Here is a 25,125-nt window from a genome sequence, read left to right as displayed (position 1 = left end):
ACGTCTCAACACCAGCTCGATTTCATCAAGCAGCCTGCAGATCAAGGAATGCATCCCGCGTTGAGCAGAATAGCCAGAATGCTCCGAGTCCGAGAAACATACGAGATTCCCGTACACGTCACGATACCAGCCATTCATTTCATCACATGAAGTGAGGTCTAAGCGAGCTGCCAAGGGTTGAATGAAGCCTTGCGTGATCTTCAAACGCTTGGCAACGCTCCTGCCGTTTTGGGAAGCTGTCTCAGGACGTTGAACTTTGATCACGTCGCGTGGACTCGCGACCAGATTGGGGGACGACAATACTTCGATGGAGGTTTTTTGATCAGATCGCCAGGTCCAGAGATTTCGACCTCGTGGTTAGAAGCCGTAGTATGCATCGTCGTAGCTGTATGTGTTTCTGGCCAGAGCTAAGTGAACTTCCCTTGAAGAGCTTCCGGCAGCAATTCCGACCTCACCCCGTAGGATTCCCGACCACAACGTTCTGATATTTCACGCATCGCAAACCGCCGCCACTTCTACAAAGCAGGACAAGCGATATCTGTATTGCTCAGCGGATCTAGCCAAGAGTTGGACAACCTTCCACGCTACGCTGCGCCTCCAGGTTGCGCGACATGTGCGTAGTTGCCGTCGCTGCCGACGTGACTGCGACACCCCTGGTAGGGATGGCAGCGCGTCGTATGTATAGATAGTGCAGAGATGCTCGCTCGTCCAAGACTCTCCATCACATACCTTCCTTAATCAGAGTAATCGTCTTCGGACCCCCATACTTTCTTTTTCTATCGAGTCAGAGTCGTTCCTTGCTGCGAGATATAGATCAGCCAGACACACGAACACACAGCAGTAATCAGATAATCATAATACATACCCACCACGACCAGCAAACGACAATGCACTTCACCACGCTCGCCATTTCCACAATCGCGACCACTGCCCTCGCGGCGCATCCCCACCGTTACCGCCAAGTTCAGGCTGAGCTCGACTACTTCTCATGCGACGGAAGCCTGGCAACACCTGTCTGCTGCGACGAGACCGAGTCGACCAGCGGCGTTTGCGACAAGGCCAATATCGTAGCAACCGTCGAGAACATCGACGTCGCTTCTTGCGAATTGTACCAAGGCAAATCGACTTATGCTTGGTGCTGTGGAACATACCTCAGCAGTCCGGTAAGTTGGCAGTCTTGAGAAACGTCAGCGAGTTTTGTTCTAAAACTTGTAACAGTTCCCGTTCAGTTCGACTGGAGAGCAATGTGAGGCTGGCCAGGTCTACACCTCGTAAGTGTTCCTTCCATAGTCCTCGGTGTTGAGAGTGCTAATGGTCGCTTAGCGTCATCGAGGTCGTCAACAAAGAACTGGGTGATGTGACTGCTTAAGTCAGTATTCTGCCGGGAAGGACGAGTGCTGTGGTCTTTGGAGACTAAAAGCCACGATGATGGGAGACTAGCATCTTGCCAAACTGGAACGAACCAAAGAGAGGGACACGATAGTGATGATACAAGGACAGAGCGATCTGTCCACCACGCCCCAACGGCCAGTGTGTGATTTCCTATGTTGATAGACATTTCCTAGGAGATACCCTTATCAATCCGCTCAAAGTGGAATACATAGACTTGTCGTCTTTTCGCGTTCTCGGAAAAACCAAGCTAACGAGTGCAGCTTGAGTTGACTCGACTACTTCCCAGGAATGGGTCGTTGAGCATATAGCAGTGTATGCAACGGCGATGGCAAGTACTCTGTCGTGTGCTCAAGTGTGCCTGCCTGTCGGTCTATTCTTGTTCGGCCGGGATGTAAGGCTCAATTGAGAGTTTCGTAGCCCGGCTTCTCGCGGCAATGGAGAGTTGCTCTGATGGATACGCGGAAAGCAGGTATCCGGGGACAGACACGCTGACTTCGCATGTCGATATTGATAGTCGCTCCATCGCACGCTCAGCACTACTATGCTATCGTCCTCGTCCGTGGCGCCGGCGGTGCAGAGTGTGTAGTCTTGTATCGGCGAGCGGAGCTGGGTATTATGACGCGCGTCTTAGGTCAGACAGGCAGACCTGCAGATATGGCTGGAGCCAGACCACGTTTTGGAGAGAGATGGAGCAGAAACGTGCCTCCGTCGTGCAGTAGCGGAGGTGTTGTTCGACCGGACATGTCGGGTGCTAAACCGGAAAGAGCCAACGGGAACGGGAACTCGTCGGCAGCGCACGAGACGCGAGCTGTGCTCAGGGTTGGCTGAAGGGGACTGAGGTTATGAAAGATTTCCTTCGCAACGATGAACGAATAGTGTAAGCAGAGGCTCCAGCCTGCCCTCAGCTTCTCTCTCCGCCGTCACACGCTCTTTTACTCCTCTCGACTGCTGCAACTCTCACGCGACCATCTGCAATCGTCTCCATTCTCTCGCCAACCGAAGCGTCTCGCATTGAACAACCCAGCGTGCGATAACGAGCTCTCAACCACGACGTCGCGACAAGCGGGACTCGAAGGATCACGACGATAGGCTCAGGCACGTGGCCATCGACCGAGAACCACTCATCAAAGTATCCCAATAATCTCCCACAGGCAGCAACACCAGCCTCCGTCCCTTCTTTTCAAGACTAGCGTACATCCCGGCGCAGTCACCACCGCATCCTCAGCAGACCAGCAAGAGCCTGAAGAAGAACCGATAAACCCGACAAGATGGGACAAGACGTGATTGAAGAGACAGAGTTGAAAAATGCCAATGGACATACTAACGGCAAGCCCTTGAACGGCAAGCCGCGAGGGCCCGTAGAGGCAGAGAGCGACCAGACGGATGAGAACATCTTCATCTTCATTCCCAACTTGATCGGTGAGTATACCAATAACATAACATCATGACGGCTGTGGACTTCAACAACTCACATGCGCTCGTTGTCTCTAGGCTACTTCCGCATCGTTTTATGTCTCGCATCGCTTTATTTCATGCCGCTGCATCCACGACGCTGCAGCTTTCTGTACTCCATCTCCTGCTTACTGGATGCCTTGGACGGGATCGCCGCGCGCAAGTATGAGCAGAGCACACGATTTGGTGCGGTACTGGATATGGTGACAGATCGCTGCACCACGACCTGCTTGCTGGTCTTTCTTGCGACTGCAAAGCCGGCTTACAGCATGATTTTCCAAGGCCTGATCTCTCTGGATCTGGCAAGCCACTACATGCATATGTATGCGACGCTGGTTATGGGAGGCCAGACTCAGAGCCACAAGAATGTCGATGCGAAGAGAAGCTATATCATGAACTTGTACTATACCAACAAGGTGAGAAAAATCGAAAGTCGAAGCTGCGGGCAGTTGCTGACACTCCACAGATGGTGCTCTTCTTCACCTGCGCCTTGAACGAGCTGTTCTTCATCGCACTCTACCTCCTCTGCTTCAGCTCGCCCATCATCACCCCAGCCCTCAAGTGGCCCACCGACCAATCACCCACCTCCCCTCTCTCGCCCGAACCCTCCCTTCTCTTCCCCAGCCCGTTCAGCGCAGGAGCAATGGAACTGGCCCGTGCTAACAAGATGGACTCGACAATCCCTTGGATCCTGACAATCGCAAGCGCCCCGGTGATGCTTTTCAAGCAGTGGGTGAACATCATCCAGCTGGTCAAGGCCAGCAAGTGGCTTGCGGAGGGCGATCGCATGGATAGGAAGAAGCTGGGTCTGCCACGTCGGAGGGGCATCGCTGGCAGAGGCCAGAAGGAGCTTTGAAGTAATATGTAGTATAAGGAATACTTTTGTCCCACTGGCGGCAGCAGCGTCACGGTCGCTTCAGCTGATTGCTGGAGGGGAATTGGGTTGGTATAGACTGCTGTTTAGCGAGGCGTTCCGGTTTGATCCATCGCCGAGAATGGGCGAGGCCGTGTGGATATGGTTATAGTTGTTTCAACAGGCGTATGCTTGAGTATAGAACACACCTTCTCCTGTTTCCTAATCTCCGCCTTCGCACATCCGGTTGAGCGTGGTGAAGCGGATCTCGGTCACGTGACCGAAGCTCCGAGACCTTGAATGTGAATCTGCGGCATGCACACACAAGGAAATATCATGGTATCCGCTCATATGTACAAGCTCTCGCTCTTGTGGTTTGGTGTGATCCTCCTCTCACCAATTTCTGCCACCAAACGCCGGTATAATGCCTTTCCTTCTGTCCTCCTTTCCCTTCTGTATCCCGTCTCCCCTCGCACGCTCTAAAACTCCGCAATAGTATCGCCCTTCAGCTTTCCTCGGAATTCCCATTTGCCCTACAGCATCCACCGTATCAGCCATATCCTTTCAACGTCCTCGGGGTTTGTTGGGATGGGACAAGCTCACCTCCGTCGCAAAGGCCATGTATACGAACGCGGCGGGCACGGCGACGACGTACGTGACGGTCAACCAGGCAGTCTTGGGTGTCCAGCGGAAGAATTCGTGGCGTTTGACGTACATGTCTGTAGTTTGGTGGAGAGGTTTTGTTAGCGAGTTGTCCTTGCGCGTGTATCTTCATCGCCCTGCTCTTTTCGCTTCTCTCCTCTTGTGTTCATTCATCCGTCCATTGATCCAAGCTCTTTTCTCATGCCGTTTTTTGGGATAATGTTTCTCTACTCACTCGCATATCGAACAAGCGCCGGGTCCATATGAACGCCTACACCACTCCGTCAGCCCATTGGATCTTTCCACCTCCCATACGGTATCTTCCAAATATCGCTCATAGCATACTGTTATTATGGCCCGCCATCTGGCGGAACGTGGGCCTCATGATTGCTGCCTGTCGCGTGCGTGTGGTTCTCTGTTCTGGTAATTACGAGCAAGAAGCGAACTGACGTCGGATGTGAAGCCAGCCGGTTCTTGGCGGGTACTCCCGGGGATCTTGTGAGAAAGAGGAGAGGAGGCCTCGGCCAGTGGACCGAGAACGAGCGCGAAAGAGTGAGGTTAAAATGCGCTTCTTTTCGCGTTTTTTGTTTTGAGATAAGTTGTTTGTACTTTCTATAGACAGCATCGAAAGCGAATATGGCGGATACTACTACTGCAGCGACTACGGCGAAGCCGAAGGTCACTCTTCACTGGTGAGCGATGAGATGCCACTCTGCTGCTAATGCGTGCTCCATGTCGTGAAACATGCGAGCTGTTGGCAATAGACATATCGCATACACGTTACTTACGGACAATGCAGGCTGGATCAATCCCGAGCACAGCGTATCGTCTGGCTCCTACGAGAATGCAAAGACAACATCGACTACGACATCAAAGTCTACAAGCGTGGCAAGGACTTCCTCGCGCCTGATGACCTCAAGAAGAACCATCCTCTTGGAAAGTCACCCCAGATCACCATCGAGTCTGCCAATATCGACAAGCCAATCGTCCTCGCCGAATCTGGGATGATGACTGAGTACCTCGTCGAACACTTCGCACCTCATCTCGCTCCCAAGAAATGGCAGGAGGGCAAAGACGGCCAGGTCGGAGGCGAGACGGCTGAGTGGCTGCGCTATCGCTACTATATGCATTTTGCAGAGGGTAGCTTGATGAGCTTCTTGCTGCTGGGTCTGGTCATTGATCGTAAGTTCTGAATATCTTGGACGTTAGCACCGACATTAATGTCCATCCAGAGATCCGGGAGGCACCCGTGCCATTCTTCCTCAAGCCCATCACAAGGACGGTCGCTGGCAAGGTGGATGATGCATTCCTGACCCGAAACTTCTTGAACTACTTCAATTTCCTCGAGTCGGAGGTTGCGTCTTCGCCCAAAGGTGGCAAATACATCTGCGGCACAGAGTTGACCGCGGCGGACATGATGATGTCGTTCCCTCTGCTGGCTGCCAAGTCCCGGAACAAGATCGACAAGGCCAAGTACCCCAAGTTGATGGCCTACATCGAGACGATTGAGAAGGACGAAGGGTACCAGGCCAGTGTGAAGGAGATTGAGGAGAAGACTGGCGACAAGTTTAAGGTGGTGTGAGGAAGCGTTGTACAGCAGCTCTCGTCCTCACTGTAGTGTAATCGTAATTCGAATTTTGGATTGTTCATCTTCTTGCTCCGTCTCGGTCTCGCTCTTCGACTGTAGTCTCAACGACGCTTTTCGGCCGGCCGAAGTCGTCCGCAGCATCCCGGCGCCGGCGTTCACGAGAATCCGGGATTTCAATGCGACGGCACGACGGTATGATAGCGAGGCCGACTGAAGATTGTCTCAAGGCAATGATTCACCATGCAGGACCGGAGTGTGGTGGACAAACTAGAGAAGTAAGTGTTGAGAGGCAAAGATGGGGCGTCGATTAGAGATGGTGGTGTCGCAAGCAAGCACCGGGATCGTGAGTAAGCGCCGGCGATTGCATTTAGCCAAGAACCCTACAATGGGCAGGGATGTCAAATTGTTATTCCATCGGACCACTTTGTAGCATATACTTGACACTGCATGCCCAGGGCACCAATTGCAGCATTGTGGTGTTATGCAGATTAGGAAAGCAGACTGCCCAAAAGACTGTCAGCTCGTCTGGGCTTACCTGAGCAACTGATGTCAAGGAAGGAGTAGAGTAGTGACCACGCTACTCGGTAGGATTGGGATTGGGGGAATTTGATCCTGATCCATCCGTGGGGAGTGGCAGGGCGCATCCAGAAGCCCACGGCACAAGTTCAGCTTCACCTGTAGTGAAGTTGCCTCTTCGCGCGTAGACTATGGATGGCGCCGCTGCTGTCGCTAGAGGCCTGCTCCCCAGCTGAACCACGCATCCCGTTTCTTCCGCCACTACCACGTCTTAGAGTGCTGACAAGCTACAACCCAACGGATCTGCTCGCCCGTCCGCCAGAGCAACGACAAGTGCCGTCGTCGACACGCGGGCGATGTGGCGGATTGCGGTTTGGCGGTGGTGAAGTTAATAAGGCTGAGGCCCGTTGGCCTCGACTTGTAGGGCAGATTGGACTCTGCACCCGAACAAGACCTCCAGCAAAGCCAGCCCCAAGACCAGATCGCGCTCGACCACTCGCATTTCCAAGCACCGCCAACGACTTTGACCTGCCAGGAACATCACCAACTCCGTCGGGTCAACATTCGAGCTACACCCGCTCGCCTCGATCGGACGCGCCTGGTGAGTGAGCTCAACAAAAAGCACATTTCTTTTGCGACTGCCTACATCGTACCGGCCGTGACATCGTCCGAGAAAACAACAGGCCAGTACCGCCAAAACATACGGAACTCGGCTTCGTGTACGTTGTCAGCAGCTCGCCAGCACAGCAAGTCACTTCGCCGAGTGCGAGAGCTGGCTGGTGCTGACCGGGGGCCAAAAAGGCCGGCTAATTACTGCCTTACCCAAGCTGCTACTCAAAGGAAGCCACCTACCTCTTTCCCCTATCCGTGTGAGGTCATGCAGAGCTGCGCTAACGTGTTGCGGAGTTTAAGGCTGATTCTCCTGCTTACAGAGGGATTATACAGCTCCCATGCCGAGCGCTAGGACTGCTAGGAGCCTTTCCCGAAACGCATAACTTCAAGCGCCTGCCATTCTCATGCCTAGCAACGTTCCTCGTGGAGAAGAGCGCGCTGACATAGAGACGTCAAATCTGGGGACTCGTCTCGACCACGATGGTTCTGGAAGCAGGACCGCAGCAAGCGGTAATACTAAGACGGCCAAGACGTCTGCGCAGATGGCGTCTGCAAACAAAACCCCATCCGGCGCCGAACTTGACGAAGGCCTCGACAGTATAGACAAGACGGATTCGAAACCGCCTAACACCGCGCGCGCAAACAAGGCTAGCTCTACCGGCCGCGAAGATTCACTTCAAGTACCAGACAGTGGCAACTCCAACTCAAATCGAAGACCCATAGAAACTTCCATCTGGGACTGGGACACCCCATTGGATAGCGTTGGGGAGTCAACATCCTACTATTACGAACCCCAGGGGGAACTGCTGCAAGAGCAACGTGAACAACGATCTACAAGAGGAGAGTTCAACATACCGACTGTCGTTCCTGGCTCTGGTATGAACTGGCCCTTTCAAGGAGCAAACGGATCAATCGATAGTCAAGACTTTGCCGTACCTCGACGTCCTACCGGCAACATACCTGTCAGCCTTCTCGGTGTGAAGAGAAAGTCCGCGTCAGAACAATCGCCCAACGTTTCCAGTCGTGCTGATAAACGTATGTCGCGCACCACCATGTCCGATTCTGGTGAGGATGAGTCCTCGCCGACGGATACTCAACCTCCCTCGCACAACACTCGTTCACAAAGTGGCCCCAGTGCTAGGGGACGAGGAGCGACCGAGGCTTCGGAAGGCAGACGAGGTCCTCAGAGCATAGACATAGAGTCTCTTCGGCCTCCCTTCGGTGGTGCTATCCCTGGTACGGGACCACGTCGCATGACGGATCCTGGCGTTCCTATGGTCTTGCCTGCTCGTAAAGTGTTTCCAATCCAGATTGGTGATAAGCTGTTTAGGTTGTCTGGAGCGTCGATATCATCTGATGGTTAGTAGCACTCACCAAGACTGGTTATAGATTACTCACTGACAGTGCAAAGCCCCTTCGTACTTTTCGCAGTTCTTTGAAGAGCAACTACGGCAGAGTGAAGGCGCAGACAGTGTTCGCACGCTTTACATCGATCGAGACCCGGCGACATTCGAAGACATAGCACTACACTTACAAGGATACCACATCGAGCCCAAGGATGGACCGCACTTTGTCAAGCTGTTTGCGGATGCACAGTTCTTTAGCTGTATGTATGCTCGACGCTCACAAAAACCACATTTACTGACTTTACAGTACCGCGACTCACCGCACAGCTCTTCTCATCGACTATCTACATCCGAATAGGGGATGAAGAGTTCCAAATACCACGGGACCTCTTCAGCAACCCCGGCGACTCACCCAACTACTTCTCGCTAGGATTCTCGATGTTCCTCACCACACCAGGCGACGCATTCCCGGGACTGTCCCAACGATCCCTCCTCCGACCGCCCACGATCCTCCCCCCAAGCGTCCCAAATCGATCGGCGAAAACCTTCGCAGACCTCATGCATGTCCTCAAGGGCTACCCCGTCGAAATCCGAAGCGAGCAGCACCGAGCAGAACTCCTCCGCGACGCGCGATACTTCCACCTCAAAGGCCTCGAGCAGCGCCTGATCCCGCACTCCATTTCCTACAACCTCGCGTGGAAACGCTCCGAAATCTCCCTCCGCCTCGAAGACATCCGGCAATCCGGCATCTCCTTCGTCAGCGACAACACACTATCCGGCGCCGTCTCCGCCGCGCCCTCCCCCGCCAGCAGCACCACCTCCAGCACGCCCTCGGGCCCCGGCTGGATCTACTACCAGAGACCATACGTCGACTCCGAAGCACACAGCCTGATCCTCGAAATCACCGGCGAAGAAACGACGCTCCTCGCCGTCGAGCCCCCCAACGCCATCTCCGCCGCGCGCATGTGCCGCGCGACCTTCTTCAAACAGACGCTCTCGCGCATCACGAGCCTCTTCTCCGTCATCGCGAACAAGATGAACCTCCCCGTCACGCAGCCCCTCGGCCTCATGATGATGGAGCGCGGCGCGGGCGTCGCCAGCTTACCGGTCAGTCCGCGCAATACGGGCATGAGCGAGGAGAAAGTGAAATGCCGCATCGGACCCGATGCAGACGTGCTGGTCGATGGGAAGGAGTGGTTCGTCAGCGGGAATGAGGACGGAGATGACGAGGACGACGGCGGCGGGGGTGGGGGTTCGTCCATGGATATCGATAATTTTGCCAGGAGCAAGAGGAGGAAACGGCGCGCGAATGATGATGACGATGACGATGGGAGTGAGGAGTGGATTCTGAGGAAGGCGCAGTGGAGGTTAAGGATGCAGCCTGTGAGCGGCGGGGTGCAGAGTGGGAAGAGTGGGATGGAGGTGATTTTGGGGGCGGTGAAGATTGAGGCGTTTAGTACGGAGAGGGGGAGGAATGCTTCGAGGGGGTTTTTGACGTAGGTGATGGGGTGGAAGGGGGTTTGTATGATGAAGTATTGAGCTTGACGGGGTTTCGTTTTTGGGCATTTTTCTGGGAGATGGTGGGTAGAGCCAACTTCGCCGATGTTGGCGAAGTTGAGCATGACTTTCATCCGTGTTTGATGATGAGGAAAAAGTTGCATTTTTGATTGGGGTGGGCATTGTTTTGCATGTTGTATGTATGTAGCGGAGCATAGTCGATATGACTCCTTGGGGACCAATTTGTACGCTTGTTTATGTCCTACCTCTTTCGTTTCTGCTCTTTATCGAATGTCCTGTTCGACTCTTTGAGATGGTTTTTGGCGAAGGCTTCCTGCAGTGCGTCTAGACGAGGCGATATGTCTGGCTTTCTGTGCTCGAGACATTCGCTGTGGCGTTCGGGTGGGCTTTCGTCATCCTTTCGTGTGCTTGTGTAATCGGTTTTGAGAGGTGCGTCCGATATTATGTCGTGTCGTGCGTGCTTTTGCGAAGCGCTTGTCTCACGATATCGTAGGCAGATTCATCGGTCGCCTGCGCTGGATTCTGGCAGTCTTCCAGGCCGTGCATTTCTTGCGTTGGGGAACAGCGCGCTCCTCTCTTCACATTCGAATCTCTTCTCAAAGCATCGTGAGAGCGGAGTGGAGGGTCGTCCAAAGCAATAAAGAACAATCAATATCGGAAGTCGATCCGTCCTGTCTCCCGGGATCGCACAGACATCATTTCGGTTTGGAGAAGTGTGGACTCCGCGTTTGGAAAGCAGGTGGGTCGATCTCTCCCGTTCGGGACGCGTTATTGAAGTCTTGTCGCACACGTGTGCGGAGCGATAGGATAGGCCGGTGGCAGTGATGAGCTTAGGTGCTTGGAACGAATGCGAAGCTGCTGCAGTCTATGGCAATCTACTGCTGCACGAATTGATTGATCAACAGCGAAGCATTTGATGGAGGAGGATTGTTACAGTAGACGCTTCCTTCTTCTCCTGCTTTCACGGATGGAATGAGCGTGGGCGAATCACGTCGCGCGAATGGGGTTGTGTGGTCTTCTTGCTGTCGCCCTTTTTCTCTTCTGGACGGTCGGTTCAAGGTTGTGTCTGGTCCGAGATTAAGCAATCCACCAACCGTTGGCGACTAGCTGCCTCCAGACTCGAAAGAGTCCCAGGGTCCCCGCTCTGTTGTCGCCATACCGCGAAAGCTTGCAAGCGATCAACCAACCGCCACACTGCGACGCCAACCGCACGCGCGAGTTGACGACGTCGGCTGTTGCTTTTCTTTGTATTTGACGATGATGATTATGGGGTGGAGAGCCGCGAGCTTGGGGGAGATGGATGGGGGGACAGCATGCCTTCATGCACGCTCGGCGCTGTAGGTCTCACGCGGTGGCCAAGTTTGCGTCGCGGATGGCCCAGTTCTTGTCCTCTTGCTCGCGGTCGAGTGGCTGTCGGAGGGAGGAGGGTGTGGCGGCACGGCAACGGCGCATGCAGCCAGCGAGCGACATATCGGAATCCTTCTGATAGCACCACTCCGCTCTAGCGACCACCACCCCTGCTCGTCCTCTCGTCTCTGCCATCCCTGCTGCTCTGGACTCGACGGCGCAAGCAATGCCTGCCTCGACGCTCGACGTCCCGACGTCACTGCGCAATTTGTCGCTCTGCTTTGCTCTTGCCGCAAGTGTAAGCAAAACACATCATCTCCTATCCCCTCCACCTCCCTTTCACCACTCACTCACTCAATCAATCTACCTACCCCGGTCCGCGTGGGAGATCCCGATCTTCCCATCCACCCTCGCACGCGCCATCGCCCCAATCTATACCTGCACGCACCTATTGCTCACTCGTCCACCCTCCCAGCCCGCCGTTTCCTTTAAGCACCTATTTCGGCCCGGGTTGGCCATCTGCCCTTTGCGCGCAACAAATCCGTCCGTGGGTTGTCCAGGAACCAAGAGCTCGTGCAGCCGTTGGCTTGATCGTCCGCTACACAACAAGCCCACCGGCCTCTCTCCAGTCCATACGTTGACGCCCCAACCTCTGATTTCTGTTCCCTGTCCCTGCTCTCCCCTGCCTTCTTTCTGGCATTGTCGACTTCCCTTTCCGCTGGCTCGACACCCACTCTACGTTGCGATACGACATATCATGGACTGGTAGCGCTTGCTTCGTCGTTGGCTGTTGACCAGACTACTTCTACGGGACTCGAGGATTGTGACTGAGGATCGCCATGGACCCCACCACCCTCGTCACTTTCTTGTTCCGCGCTCCGCCAGAAGTCAGGACTGTCGAACTGATCGGGTCTTGGGACAACTTCAACCAGCCATATCGAATGCACCACGACCGTCGACGTGGTCATGGCTTCTGGTCGGGATGCTTCAAGTTCGACAACATCATCTTCGACGGCGAGCACATGCAATGGACCAAGCCGCGCAATGGAGGGCTGAAGCAGGGCGGCACCTACTGGTATTACTACCGTCTGAACTACGACATCGATGCCTTTGACGATAGGCAACCTCATACCACGGCGTGTCCACTCTTACCAGGCCAGAATGTCAATGTCATTGACGTACCGATTGAGATCCAGGAAGTCCCGAGTCGGTGTCGCAGTGCATACGGAGATATTATTGGTACTCTGGTGGACCATGAAGTTCAACAGACCTTGGACCCTGGGAGCAAGCTCGCTCCTGTCGTTCCTCCACCAATATCAAAGGTGCACTCACGATGTCGGACGGAGGAACCACTGGACGGCAGGCTACAACGGGATCAACAGCCACTCATTGTCGTCGAGGACGCTGTCTCGCCAATATCATCGTCGTGCTCACCGCGAGCCCGGCCTGTCTCGAAGCAAAGCAAGGCTTCCAAAAAGAATGGAGATGTCTCTCGAGCCAGTTCAGTCTATTCCCAACGAAGCGCACTTTCCGCACCTGTCAGTGCGTTGTCGCCTTCTGAAGCCGAGGATGCTGCAGTCGACCACAAGGACTTCGCCAAGGACCTGTTCCCGTACCCCAGTGTACTAGGAGCGGCACCGATCGGATCGCTTGAAGTCCTGGGTGCAGCATTGTTCAAATCCTCGGACAAGCTGCCTATACCCTTCCAGGAGCCACCGCCCATACCAGACGAACCAATAAGGCAACACAGGAGGAAGCCATCCGACATCAGCTTGGGCCCAGACTCTGTACAAAACGTCCAATTCTACGGCTCAAGACCTGGTACCAACCTCACCCAAGATCCCGAACAACACCGTCCGCGAATGTACTCTCTCCCCAACCTCGAAATCCGCGACTACCAAGACAACAATGGCCCACCGAGCTCACCCAACTCTTCCATCTACTCCCCCCGCGAATCCGAAGATGTCGACGAAAACCTCACCCCAGGCGACTACACCGCCTCGATCGACATGACCTCCCCCACCTTCTCCGCCGCCACCATCAGCACCGGCGGCGAAAACACCCCCTTCCGCCTTTCCGCCCAAAACTCTTACGCTGGCAGCACACATGTGCCCCCGGACGCCGAACCCGACACCCACAACCTCGGCGCCATCGCAGACCGTCTCCGGTCCCTCGACCGCACGGCCTCTGAAACGACCCTCCACCTCTCGACCGCCCACGAACACCCCCTGAGCAGCAGGAGGTTGAGCCCGGGGTTTGTAAATTACTCCCTGCCGACGATCGCTTCCGCCAGCGAGCACTCCCTGGCGAAGACGGCGTCGAACCCCAGCGCGCCGAGATCTTCTGCGAGGGAAGGGGGGGAGTTTGGGGTGTCATCGTCGACGACGATGCCCGCGGTGTTTAGTGCGGGTGAGGGCGAGGGGAGGAGTATGGCGGAGGATATCTTTTCGGAGTTGGGCTTTTAGCTTGGAATGATGGATTGGGGTCGTGATGACTGGTTTCTCCTTTGTTTGCCCTGCTTTTCTTGTTCTTGTTTTGGTTCTGGGTTTTGGGAGCGGCGAGACGATACCACTACTGTTTTCTGTTTCTGGAATTCGATTGATTTGGATGTGCAGCGCAACCAGCGAGCGAGCGAGCAATTGAGCGACACTGAGCGAGGCGATGGCGTTTCTTATTTGTGCGGGAGAAGCACCATTACCATATCATATCATACTTTTGTACAGCCTAGCTTTTTTGGAGCTAATTATCAGGCGAAAGGCGAAGGGACAGACGGGAGGGAAGGAAGGGAGGAAATATACGACCAAGACGATAACAGTAGATAGATGTCTCTTATGAATATGGAACTGGCGAAGAGAGGGAGGGGAAGGGGGGAAGGGAGGAGGTGAAGTTGGAGAAGAAGGGGGAAAGGGAAGAAGATATATGATTCTAACAATGAAACAACAAGTCCCGATCAGTCAGTCAATCAATCGATCCAATATGCATGGGACACGTTGAGTATACCTTTCTATTCTTGCCCTCCCTTTTTCCCCCTTGGTTTTCTTGCTCTTCTCCATTTCACGCCCACCAGATACAGAAGGATTTCTCACAGTCTCGAAAGACTCAGGCAGGTTGGCTTGATCGATTGAGATTGCAGATTGAATATTGCAGGTGAGATCTGATATGTGAGATTCAGAGATTCAGATAATACCTCACTTCACCTCAATCCCATCATCGACTAGAACAAACAACAAGAACCTCCTCCCCAAAAGGAATAGGCAGACCATAGTCCAACCCCTCCTCTCCTCCAAAAAAACGCCTGCGCAAAGTGGATTTTGCCCTTTTCCCCTTCGAAGTTTCGTACAAAGGCGTTTCAATCAATCCCCAAAAGGCAGAAAATGCTTGGACATTTGGCCCCGCCAAAAAACCCGCCCTATGCTTTGCTCCTAAAACCCACACAAACGCCCTGTACATTTATGCCCAACCAAATCACTCTCTTCTTGAGTTTAATCTCACCGTTTCGCTTTCTTCGCATCAAACCCTTTCCCTTTACTCGCGTCCACGGTCTGCGAATCCACCGTGCGACTCCGCCGCGGGGGCCCAAACGAAGAACTTTCGTTTTTGCTGTTGTTATTCGCGTTCCCATTCATCGTCACCCTCCGCCCGGTCCCGTCGTCGAAACTCGTGCGTTTCTGATTCGACGATCCGCCCGATTCGTCGTCTTCGTCGTAGTCGTCGTCGTCTTCCACGAGGTGGTGTAGCGAGTTCGCTTCGACGTCGTAGGAATGCATGAGGTTTTGCGCCGAGACGTCTCGACTTCGGCGGCCGACTCCTCCTCCCCCTCCTCCTGTTGCATTGGGGTTTTCGTTCCAGCGTCCTGTCACGGGACTTCGGAGGCTCCAGCTTTCGCTGCGGCGGTGGTCTTCGCCGCTTCGGCGCGCTTGGATGCTGAGGCGGGTTTGGAGGCCGGTGAGGCCGTCGGTGGGGATGCCGTCGACTTCGTGGTATTCTCCCAGGGAGTCCTCGCCTTGGCGGATTCCGAGGTGGCCGCCGTCTGGGTCTTCTCTTGATAAGTTTAGGAGGTAGACGCCGGTGAAGATTGTGAGGAAGCCGCAGAGGAGGGAAATGGTATTGATCGGGTCGGTGGTGTTGAAGCCGCGGAAGAGGATGAAGGAGGCCACAATCGTGCAGGTCGTGAAGGTGACGTAGTAGAGCGGGTTGACACTGTCGAAAGTTTAGCATGTTGCGCTTTGAAGGGTGGATTTCCGCGTACATGTTCGTGCTGAACTGACTCAACGCCTTGTTGAAATAGTTCATCTGCGTCAGAATGCAGACAATCACCACAATCCCAAAGACATACGTCGAAGGGTGGCTGAATTGGTTGTTCCCGCCCAGCGTCAGCTTGACCGCAATCCCAAACCCCTTGATCGCCATAATCGATATACTGCCCACGCTGGAGCAGATGCTGAGATAGACCATCGGGTTCTTCTTCCCGTACACCGGCGCAATCTTATAGATCATAACCACCGCGAACGCCGTCACAATCGTGCAATACGTTAAGAAGCCTGTCCGCGCAAAACTGTCAGCATTTCCACCCATATCGCTCAATCTGCCGCCCAGATCGTAGTATTGTAGCACATACCCCACTGCAACGCATAATGCAACAGCTCATCAATGTTCGCCAACTCCTGGTCCGGCGGCGCATGCAGCACAATCACCACACTCCCGATAAAACAAATCGCACACCCGACCCTTCCCAATATCCCCAACCGCTCCCCTAGAAAATAACTCCCTAGCACGGCGCCGATCAGCACGCTCAGCGCGCCCAAGGGCGTAACGAGGATCGCGGGCGCGAAGGCGTATGCGGAGAAGTTGCAGACCTCGCCGACGACCATGGTCACGATGCCGCCCCACCAGATGGGGTTGCGCAGGTATGCGAAGCCATCGCCCTCGAAGCCGTGGCGCTCGGCGGCAGCGTTGAGGCCCTTTTTAGTGATGACAAAGGATGCGCCGATGCCGAGGGTGGATGTGACGGCGAGGGCGAGGCCGATGTACTTGTCTTCGATGACCATGGTTCTTTATATACGAGTATTGGTGTGCGCGCGTGTGGTGGTGGGTTGTTCGGGGGTGGACACGTGCGTGGGAGGGGAGTCGAGACTATTGCGCGATCATGGTCCGGGACAGGCGGAATGGTTCGAATGCGCGGAGTCGTCTTTGTGCGATGCGATGCGACGTGCAGGGTCGTAGGTGCGGTGGTGGGTGTAGAGGGGGTGGTGCGGCGAGTCCAGGGATGAGGAGTGGATCGACAGGTGAGGTGAGGTGAGGAGTGCGGTATGCGTGCGTGAGAAGAGCTGTCCTTTTTCCAGAAGCCTCAATAATCAGGGTCCGCTCTTCGTACACTCAAAGCTTATCCACATGCGATGCCGCCAGAAATCTCTGCTGCCGTTCCCGTAAAGAATACTCCTTCTCCAAAGAGTCGAGTGTTCAATCGTGGCTCATTGCTGTCGTCAGCCAGAGCGCACCACACCAGAACGAGCAGGCCAGACGGTGGCCTCTGTCGCTCGCCTCGCCCACTCGCCCACCTCGGCAACCTCCATCGCGCCTTCCCGCCAACTGCAAGGTCCCGCCGTGGCATCCCTGTGATTCGTTGCCGACCCTCGTATCCCGTCCTTGGCTCAAAAATAGCATCGCCTACACCTTCGCATCGCGGGCAATTGCGCAAGTCTGTCTTTTCAACGTTGAATCGTTCGCCAAGATACGCTTTCGCTAACCTCACCACTACGAGAAATATGAAGAAGAGAGCTATCTTGATTTTGAATATTTCTTTCATTCATTCACTAAGTCTATGTATACCCAGGAGTCAGTCATGCATCCATTCCATGATTATCCGTATCCCTTATCCCGTATTCCCATGTCTCGTGTCCATCAAAACGCCTCAAAGACTCGCTTGAACGCTGTTGAGTTCATCTTTGCTCATTCAATCATTCATCCTCCTATATTTACTCGTCGTAGAGGTCCATGTCGCCTCCATCGGCGTTCAGTTCTTCAACGGCATCATCTTCATCCCACATCTCCTCATCGTCATCCATGTCGCTCTCGCCGTGGTTTGGAAGGACCACGATGTGGCCGTCTTCAATCTCCACGCGGGCAGTCTCGCCATCGCGGACAGAGCCTCTAAGGATGAGGACAGCCAGCCGGTTGAGCACTTCCTTCTCGATGAGACGAGCCAGTGGGCGTGCACCGTAGGCGGGTGAGTAGCCAGCCGAGCCCAGGTAGTCTTTGACTTCGTCGCTGAGCTCAATCCTGACGTTTCGTCCGTTGCCGTTGAGTCGCTTCTGAACTTCGTCCAACCGAACATCGACAATCTTGCGAATCTCCTTCTTCGAGAGCCGGTTGAAGATGACGATGCTGTTGATACGGTTGAGGAATTCGGGCAGGAAGTAGTTGCGAAGTGCCGTCATGACGAGTTCCTTGGTCGTTGGGTCGATCTTACCATCCGGAGCGTTAGGCCGGGCGAGGTATTCGGCACCCAAGTTGGACGTCATGACAACAATGCAGTTCTTTGCATCGACGACACGGCCTTGACCGTCGGTGATACGACCATCGTCCATGAGCTGCAAAAGGACGGTCAGGACTTCTTTAGCGGCCTTCTCAACTTCGTCGAAGAGCAGAATGCTGAATGGACGGCGGCGAAGCGCTTCGGTCAGCTGGCCACCAGCATCGTGACCCACATACCCAGGTGGTGCGCCAATCATTCGTGACAGTGAGTGACGCTCTTGGTATTCTGACATGTCGAAGCGGATCATGGCCTTTGGATCATCGAACAGGAATTCGGCGAGCGCCTTTGTCAAAAGCGTCTTACCAGTACCTGATGGACCACAGAAGAGGAACGATGGCGGTTGTCCAGGATTGGCAAGGCCAGACCGCTGTAATCTGATTGCATTCGCAACAGATGTAACAGCTTCCTTCTGACCGACGACTTGGACGCCAAGTACCTTCTCCATCTGCAGCAACTTCTCCTTTTCAGTGGTCTTTAGGCGGGTGACTGGAATACCGGTCCAGCGAGCGACAATCTCGTTGATCTGGTCCGGTCCGACTGCATCAGCCACCAAAGAGTGCTCGCCGGTGGCGGCGTTCCTAGCAGCTTCCTCCTTGTCGGCTTGAGCTTTGGCGCGCTCCAATTCCTCAATTCGAGATTCAACATTGGGGATAGCGTAGTACTTGAGGTCGGAGGCGGTCTGCAAGTCTCGGCCGCGCTCAGCTTCAAGTTGCTTGTTGCGGAGTGACTCGAGTTTGATCTTTTGTTCTTGGATCTCCTTCGATCTCTCCTTCTCGCTCTCATACTTCTCTCTCAACGGTTTGAGTTCCTCCTCAATGTTTGCCTTTTCGGCGCGTGCTTCGCGCAGACGTGCTTGAGATGCATCATCCTTCTCACGGTCGAGGGCGTGGATCTCAATCTCGAGCTGGCGCAGTTTCCGCTCCATGTTGTCGAGGATTTCAGGTTGAGACTCGCGAGCAACGCGCACTGCCGCTGCTGCCTCATCGATCAGGTCGACAGCAGAGTCAGGCAAACGTCGCTGGGTGAGGTATCGGGCGGCCAAAGTGGCAGCAGAGACGATGGCGCCATCGAGAATGGTGACTCCGTGGTGGACTTCGTACTTCTCTTTCAGCCCTCGCAAGATAGAGACCGTCTCCGAAACAGATGGCTCCTTGACGAGGACCTGTTGGAAACGTCGCTCAAAGGCTTGGTCCTTTTCAATGTACTTGCGGTATTCGCTCAGGGTAGTGGCACCAATGCAGTGCAGCTGTCCACGTGCCAGCATTGGCTTGAGCAAGTTGGCAGCGTCCATGCCGCCCTCGCCTGAGCTGCCAGCGCCCATGAGAAGATGGATCTCGTCCACGAAAAGGACAATCATCTCCTTGCTGTCTTCAATCTCCTTCAAGACACCCTTCATACGCTCTTCGAACTCGCCGCGGTATTTCGAACCAGCAACGAGAGCACCGACATCGAGGGAGAGGAGCTTACATGCTGCAAGACCTGCCGGGACATCTGCGTCTACGATTCGGCGAGCCAAACCTTCGACGACAGTTGTCTTACCGACACCAGGCTCACCAATCAAGACGGGGTTGTTCTTCGTCCGTCTCGACAAGATTCTGATGACTCGCCTAATCTCCTCTTCACGACCAATGACAGGATCGATCTTGCCTTCTCTTGCCATGGCCGTCATGTCGATGGTGAATTTCTTCAAGTTCTCATTCTCCTCCTCAGCGTCTGCCGTCTTGCTGTCGACTCTCTTCGTGCCACGGATTTGTTGTACGGCTTGGTCGATGAGTTTGGGGTTCGGGACATTGGCCTCTGCAAGGGCTTTCTGGATCGCCGAGTCCTGAACGAGACATTGGATGAGGTGGTCCACGGCGATGTAGGTGTCTTTTTGCGTCTTCGATAGTTCGTTCGCGCTGCGGAGGATCTTGGAAAAGGCAGGGGAAACGGAGACCTGTTCTGGTGGGGGATCTTGTGACGGCGTGCGAACGAGTACTCTGTTCAGTGCTCGCTCGAGTAGTTGTGGGTCGCCGTGTGCTCGCTCCACGACCTGCTTGAATAGTGGCGCTGAGGTCGCGGCGTGTGAAGGGTGTGCCGAGTTGTTCTGTTGGTCCTTAGACTGGTCCGGCAGTGGGTCAATCAGAGCCACAGCCAGGTGGATGGGCAGCATTTGCGAATGAGCATGCTGCTGTGCGATATCTTGGGCATCGGACAGAGCCTGAGTGGCCTTGTCGGTGAACTGCATTCCGGATGCCATGATTGCGGTGAAGTGTGGTAGGAAAGGCGGGGTGTAGAAAGAAACGAAGCGATGTGAAGGCTCTCTCGAGCACTTGTCGGGTGTGTCGACTCTCTGTGGATTGAGTTTGTGATGTGAAGAAAGAATGCAGAGAGTGGGAGAGTGTTACAGGATATGTACTTGCATGCACCGATTCTTGGAACTGACTCGACGGTGCTCGCGCCTGCCAGTGGTTTCACGGCCCAAAATGGAAACAGCCTGGAAGCTTCGCGCTAGTTCCACGCTACGTCATTTTTCTGCCGGCGCGTGAGAGTGATGAATCGAACAACTCTCACTCCACGACCAGGATCAATCGCCAGCCAACGTCGTCACTCTCGTGCTACGTGGGCGCATCGATGGCGAAACTCGAGATACCGAACTTCCTATTGGACGGATGCTGCCTATAGCGACCGAGCCTGCGACCATCCCCTAGCTTGACATTCATCCCATCACCCTCAAGTTAGCTGGCCCCCTTGAAGGGTGAACAGAGGCGCTGCCGCCGTTCTGACAGTGGAGAGACTCCATGCGTCTCACTTCTACCGGAACGATGAGGACGAGGATAGCAAAAATGCCTGACTTTCAAGCCATCGGCAGCTCTGGACCTGAGCAATGGGCTTCAGGATCAAGAATATCAGAATTGCAGATGAATAACTATAGCAGAATCTGAATCTTTCTCACGATACGGCATTCCGCCTGCATCCATCAAACTACCGGCCATCCACTGCTGAAATCGATAACGTTCCAACCAAAACGCTTATCTCCATCAGCGTACCCAATCGTGGTGTCGACATAATGATACCCCAAAATCCAGCCGTTCACGGGATCATCGTATACGAACTGTCCTCCGGGCCCATAGACCTTGTCATGAGACTCCAGCACGACCGTGCCGCCTCCTTGGAGACAGCTCGTCCCATCTGCGTCGACCTAGGAATCTATCAGCCTCATTTCAGGAGTCATGGGTGAATGGACTTACGAATCCACCAGTCGCACTCTCCGACCGGCACACCTTGATCCTATACTCTTGGCCCGCGGCAGGCCTAGTCGCATCATACCCGCAGCAGATGCCCCACGAATAGAAGAGGTAGTAGTAATTCCCATTCTTGATCAAGAAAGCGGCCTCCTCAGGATGCGTTCCGGCGCGATCGTACGAAAGCTGGACCGAACTGCCCGAAGGACTGGTCGGTGGACTTTCCATGGTGACTTGGTAAAGGTTGTTCCAGAAAGACCCGAATTGCATCCTGTACACGCCTCCATCGTTGAGTAAGTTCGCGTCGATGGCGTTGTACGGCTTCGAAGATGAAGACGAGATTCCGATGCCTCCTTGGTCAGCGAAGCTACCGCAACTCATATCGCTTGAGGTCGCAAGGCCGATGGCGCTGTTTTGAGTCCCGAAAGAGCTGACGGTGTAATAGACATAATACGTATCGCCTACGAGACTGACATCAGGAGCCCAGAGATCCGTACCGGCGTTGGTGCCGACTGTCAATTTAGAGCTGCCAGACAGCATTTCGCATGCGAAAGTCCATGGTCCAGAAATCGCTGGTGCAGTATGGATTTGAACCAGTCCTCCGGTCGAGAAGCGGAAGTACGTCCCATCGCTGCGCTGGATGACAGATGGATCGTGCGTGTTGGTGCATGTTCCGGAGCACGCTTCGGGATTCGAGTATCCATATGCTCCAACAGTGAAGGCACTCAAAGCCACAAGAGCAAGATTGGCCAGCATCTTGAGGACTCCTTAAGAATGACCTGACACGGTAGAGGGCGCGACAGTGAGAACTCGATCTCAATTCCATGAAGGACAGACATCTTTTTATACAACTACTGTCTGAAACACCACCCCAAGGCCCAGGTACCTAGTACCTACAACAAAGTACCTCGAAATTGACTTCATAGGAAAAGGACCTTGCAAAGATAAGCCACCAATGAATCGATGCGTACCCTGCTTGCTTCAGGTATATTTACTCTGCTCGCTTCGCTTGCAAGCTGCATCCTTGCAGATCACCACGGTTAAAAAGGCATGCCAAGACCGCGAAGAAGAACGTCCATCGAGTCGATGAGTTTCTCCGCCGCGGTCGATGAATGAGGGGTCGGGAGATGCCAATTGTTGGGGTCAAGGTCGTTGCCAATGTCCCCTCAAGCGTCAAGGCGGAAGAAGTAAAGCCGGACGTCGACTCACATGTCACGTCTCACGAGACGTCGCTCGACGACATAACAGAAGCTATGGTGGTACTTCAATCGAAGCACAGACAAGAATAGAGAGGTCTCGACATTATACAGGCTCCGAGAATGCAACACTTTTCGCTCCCATCGTGCCGCCTGCATCAAGTCCAAGCGGCTGTGCTATTACGATTCCCACGACGACTGCAACGTTAATAGGCTGTACAGAGACAATCATTCGCCCTATTTTGGGGGCCGAAATATAGCGAGCTCCTGATTTGGTCTACGCAGGGATGAGCTGAAAGAAGCCAAGTCTTTCCAGGCTGCCACATGAAGACATCTCTCAATGTTTCTGTCCGCCGTATCAAAGTCAAGACTTCACTTTGATCTCTACGCACCAACACCCAGGCCGTCATGGTCGCATCCCTAGACGTGTTCAGCATGTAAGTCAGAACGAAACGTATCTTGATCAGAATTACCAACGGACTAACGCAATATCCAGCGTGCTCATACCACTTACCATCCTATCGTACCTCCCGCAATGGGATAAGCTCCTCACCTCACGGACAACCACCGAGATCTCCCTCCCAGCGACTCTCCTCCTGGCTTTATCCGCCCAAGCACAAATCGTGACCATGTACTATCTGTTCCTATGTCCACCCTCAAAGCAATACGGATCCATCATCTCGAACCCACCCACGCTTCGCGACTGGGTCAATCTCGCACAAGTGCTGGTGCAGTGGGGTTGCTCGTTGGTGCAGTGAGTTCACCATTCATCAATGCTCTTGGGCGCGTAATGTTGTCTGATCTAACAACGAGTAGGTTCATCCTCGTCCTGACGTTCGCATCACGATCAGATAGTACTAACAATCGCCACCCCGACTCCGCAACGCCATCTCCCACTGCTACAAAAAGCTCAGCTAGAATCTCCCTCGCTCTCATCCTCCTCCACGCCGGCTTTTCGATCGCTTGGGCATACATCATGCCCATCCCCACAACCGACTGGCTCGACCTCGCCTTCGTGTTCACCCTCGTCCTCAACAACATCTGCATCAACCCCCTCATCACCGCCGCCACAGCGACGTCCTTCATCCTCCAGATCCGCAAGACCAAGAAACCCTCCCCTGGAAATCCCACTTCCCTGAATTCCACTTCCCTTACGCTGCAGGCGCTCACGTTCTTGGCTTTGGCGGTGTCGTGGCCGGCGAGGTTTACGATGCCGAGGGATTTGTGGTATGAGGATGGGTTGTGGGTGGTTAAGGAGTGGTATCCGCATGTTGGGTGGGTGGCGGTTAATAATGGGATTGTTGCTGTGGGGGAGTATCTTGTGTTGCATGCGGTGGAGGGCGCTGGGGGTGGTGGGAGTCGGGAGAGTCAGGCTCTGCTGGGCTGATGGAACGATAACATGCGCACCATGCATTTCACTGTGAGTGGGAAGATGAGAGTGGCACCAATGAGCCATTATGTACATTCGGAAGACGCGTATGCGGATCACCTCTCTTCACATGCTAGTAAGCCACTCTCGTGGATCGTTTGCATTGCTAACCCTTGACCTTCCTCTGCAGGCGAGCACTAGAATTCCTCGAAGGCAATGGCGCTCGAGTTTTATGATCCATTCACGAGCCACTCGCCGTTCGCCGTCTCTGTGAGTGCATGGCGACCCACGCGTGTGGTACCTCCCTGAACGGTTTCCACATCCTCCGCGCACCAAAACCAGTTATTGTATGCTCGGAGTAGAGCAACCGTCGCTGCAGTTTGATGGACGCCGAAAAATGTACTATGTTGCAACGGACCAAAAATGCGCTTGATCGTTTCAGCCGAGAAGCCTACTTGATAAGTCTCCCTCGCCACCATGTCCACCAGCTCTTGCGGAAGCCAATGTCCTGCGACTTTGAACGCTGTGATGTCGGCCACATGGAATCTGCGAAGCCAAACAAGGTTGGCTCGGGAAATCGGAAAGATGCGCGGCTGGCTTGCTTTGAGATATTTCGCCTTGATGTAGTTGTGTCGGACGTGCTTGAGTAGACATTCCCATGCTGCGGTCGTGCGGTCGAATATCTCGAAGGGGCTGGGGCGCATTCGTCGCCCAGATTTGTAGCTCTTGTCTGAATGCACACGCACCATGCAGTAGAGAGTCTTATCGATGAGCTTGAACTGCCGCGCAAAACTGCCCTTGGACCGACGGATTGACTTCCAGAATGCCTGCTGGAGTGTGAGCTTGAGCCTGAAGCAGAAGGGTGTGCTGGTACATACCTGATTATCAAGCCCCTCGCGCTGGACAATCTTGGGGATTATCTCTATGAGCAGCATGTCGACTGCGGCACGCAAACCTCCGGGGAAGGATGCAACGGCGTTGGCGGCGGAGAGAACGTGGAGACCTTTGCCATCGTACAGCTCGACTGAGCGCGAGGCGATGTTCGTGGCGTCTTCCAAATTCGCGGCGGACCAGACTTGTTTGAGTAGGCGCTTCGATTCCGCTTTGACTGGATTCGTGGTCGCAGGAGTATCTCCAGATACCGTCGTTGACATCGTGTCGGCGCCGGCGGAAGTGGCGGCCTGGAGAGGTGCCATGCCTAAGACTTCATGTAGTGGTGTCGTTGGGTGGTCTTCGGAAAGAAAGTGGCCATTACATGCTTCACGGGAAGTCCCTTGTTTGTTCTTGGCACTCTAAGGCCACAGATGAGGAAGGAGCGAGAGTAAACTTACACAAGCAACTCCATTCCGTCATCAGAATAAGCTCGGTCGGTAGGCGAAACTTACATGTATATTGTGAGGAGTGGGACATCTATCCCCATTACTTCGAAGCCATTTGAGAAGCTTAGAGTGCAATTAGCAGCGCAGTCGATTGTGAAAAGTCGGACATGGCAGTTCCATACGTTTTCCAGCTCCTCCTCCTCCTCCTCCTCCTCC

The 25,125-nt window shown here is 54.2% G+C and overlaps 11 protein-coding genes across 11 annotated transcripts; 6 read left to right on the top strand and 5 right to left on the bottom strand.

The window, feature by feature from the left end:
- Nucleotides 1–611: 611 nt before the first annotated feature.
- Nucleotides 612–1,369, top strand: M409DRAFT_53551 (uncharacterized protein; the record flags this gene model as incomplete). The annotated part of the gene is made up of 4 exons (XM_033812406.1): nucleotides 612–675; nucleotides 814–1,163; nucleotides 1,219–1,271; nucleotides 1,324–1,369. The coding sequence occupies 4 exons, from the start codon at nucleotides 612–614 to the stop codon at nucleotides 1,367–1,369; spliced, it is 513 nt and encodes a 170-aa protein (XP_033669154.1).
- Nucleotides 1,370–2,660: 1,291 nt separating this feature from the next.
- Nucleotides 2,661–3,700, top strand: M409DRAFT_36425 (uncharacterized protein; the record flags this gene model as incomplete). Its single annotated transcript, XM_033810551.1, has 4 exons — nucleotides 2,661–2,811; nucleotides 2,884–3,260; nucleotides 3,311–3,405; nucleotides 3,478–3,700. The coding sequence occupies 4 exons, from the start codon at nucleotides 2,661–2,663 to the stop codon at nucleotides 3,698–3,700; spliced, it is 846 nt and encodes a 281-aa protein (XP_033669153.1).
- A 476-nt stretch (nucleotides 3,701–4,176) lies between these two features.
- On the bottom strand, nucleotides 4,177–4,703 carry M409DRAFT_65740 (uncharacterized protein; the record flags this gene model as incomplete). Its single annotated transcript, XM_033816643.1, has 4 exons — nucleotides 4,177–4,230; nucleotides 4,301–4,416; nucleotides 4,575–4,610; nucleotides 4,685–4,703. The coding sequence occupies 4 exons, from the start codon at nucleotides 4,701–4,703 to the stop codon at nucleotides 4,177–4,179; spliced, it is 225 nt and encodes a 74-aa protein (XP_033669152.1).
- Nucleotides 4,704–4,975: 272 nt separating this feature from the next.
- On the top strand, nucleotides 4,976–5,921 carry M409DRAFT_65723 (uncharacterized protein; the record flags this gene model as incomplete). The annotated part of the gene is made up of 3 exons (XM_033816637.1): nucleotides 4,976–5,031; nucleotides 5,139–5,521; nucleotides 5,572–5,921. The coding sequence occupies 3 exons, from the start codon at nucleotides 4,976–4,978 to the stop codon at nucleotides 5,919–5,921; spliced, it is 789 nt and encodes a 262-aa protein (XP_033669151.1).
- Nucleotides 5,922–7,597: 1,676 nt separating this feature from the next.
- M409DRAFT_65739 (uncharacterized protein) lies at nucleotides 7,598–9,901 on the top strand (the record flags this gene model as incomplete). Its single annotated transcript, XM_033816642.1, has 3 exons — nucleotides 7,598–8,414; nucleotides 8,467–8,661; nucleotides 8,709–9,901. The coding sequence occupies 3 exons, from the start codon at nucleotides 7,598–7,600 to the stop codon at nucleotides 9,899–9,901; spliced, it is 2,205 nt and encodes a 734-aa protein (XP_033669150.1).
- A 2,204-nt stretch (nucleotides 9,902–12,105) lies between these two features.
- M409DRAFT_53547 (uncharacterized protein) lies at nucleotides 12,106–13,731 on the top strand (the record flags this gene model as incomplete). Its single annotated transcript, XM_033812405.1, has 1 exon — nucleotides 12,106–13,731. The coding sequence occupies one exon, from the start codon at nucleotides 12,106–12,108 to the stop codon at nucleotides 13,729–13,731; it is 1,626 nt and encodes a 541-aa protein (XP_033669149.1).
- A 1,023-nt stretch (nucleotides 13,732–14,754) lies between these two features.
- Nucleotides 14,755–16,314, bottom strand: M409DRAFT_53546 (uncharacterized protein; the record flags this gene model as incomplete). The annotated part of the gene is made up of 3 exons (XM_033812404.1): nucleotides 14,755–15,466; nucleotides 15,516–15,807; nucleotides 15,885–16,314. 3 exons carry the CDS (start codon nucleotides 16,312–16,314, stop codon nucleotides 14,755–14,757), a joined length of 1,434 nt encoding a protein of 477 aa, XP_033669148.1.
- Nucleotides 16,315–17,241: 927 nt separating this feature from the next.
- On the bottom strand, nucleotides 17,242–20,040 carry M409DRAFT_65720 (uncharacterized protein; the record flags this gene model as incomplete). Its single annotated transcript, XM_033816636.1, has 1 exon — nucleotides 17,242–20,040. One exon carries the CDS (start codon nucleotides 20,038–20,040, stop codon nucleotides 17,242–17,244), a length of 2,799 nt encoding a protein of 932 aa, XP_033669147.1.
- Nucleotides 20,041–20,760: 720 nt separating this feature from the next.
- M409DRAFT_36435 (glycoside hydrolase family 43 protein) lies at nucleotides 20,761–21,781 on the bottom strand (the record flags this gene model as incomplete). Its single annotated transcript, XM_033810553.1, has 2 exons — nucleotides 20,761–20,982; nucleotides 21,032–21,781. The coding sequence occupies 2 exons, from the start codon at nucleotides 21,779–21,781 to the stop codon at nucleotides 20,761–20,763; spliced, it is 972 nt and encodes a 323-aa protein (XP_033669146.1).
- An 848-nt stretch (nucleotides 21,782–22,629) lies between these two features.
- On the top strand, nucleotides 22,630–23,608 carry M409DRAFT_53544 (uncharacterized protein; the record flags this gene model as incomplete). Its single annotated transcript, XM_033812403.1, has 3 exons — nucleotides 22,630–22,658; nucleotides 22,718–22,975; nucleotides 23,038–23,608. The coding sequence occupies 3 exons, from the start codon at nucleotides 22,630–22,632 to the stop codon at nucleotides 23,606–23,608; spliced, it is 858 nt and encodes a 285-aa protein (XP_033669145.1).
- A 212-nt stretch (nucleotides 23,609–23,820) lies between these two features.
- On the bottom strand, nucleotides 23,821–24,786 carry M409DRAFT_21693 (uncharacterized protein; the record flags this gene model as incomplete). The annotated part of the gene is made up of 2 exons (XM_033805982.1): nucleotides 23,821–24,417; nucleotides 24,469–24,786. The coding sequence occupies 2 exons, from the start codon at nucleotides 24,784–24,786 to the stop codon at nucleotides 23,821–23,823; spliced, it is 915 nt and encodes a 304-aa protein (XP_033669144.1).
- Nucleotides 24,787–25,125: the final 339 nt, after the last annotated feature.

The sequence above is a fragment of the Zasmidium cellare genome, assembly GCF_010093935.1.
Source record: "Zasmidium cellare ATCC 36951 unplaced genomic scaffold M409scaffold_13, whole genome shotgun sequence".
Taxonomy (NCBI): Eukaryota; Fungi; Ascomycota; class Dothideomycetes; order Mycosphaerellales; family Mycosphaerellaceae; genus Zasmidium; species Zasmidium cellare.
This window is presented reverse-complemented; position numbering and strand designations above follow the sequence as displayed.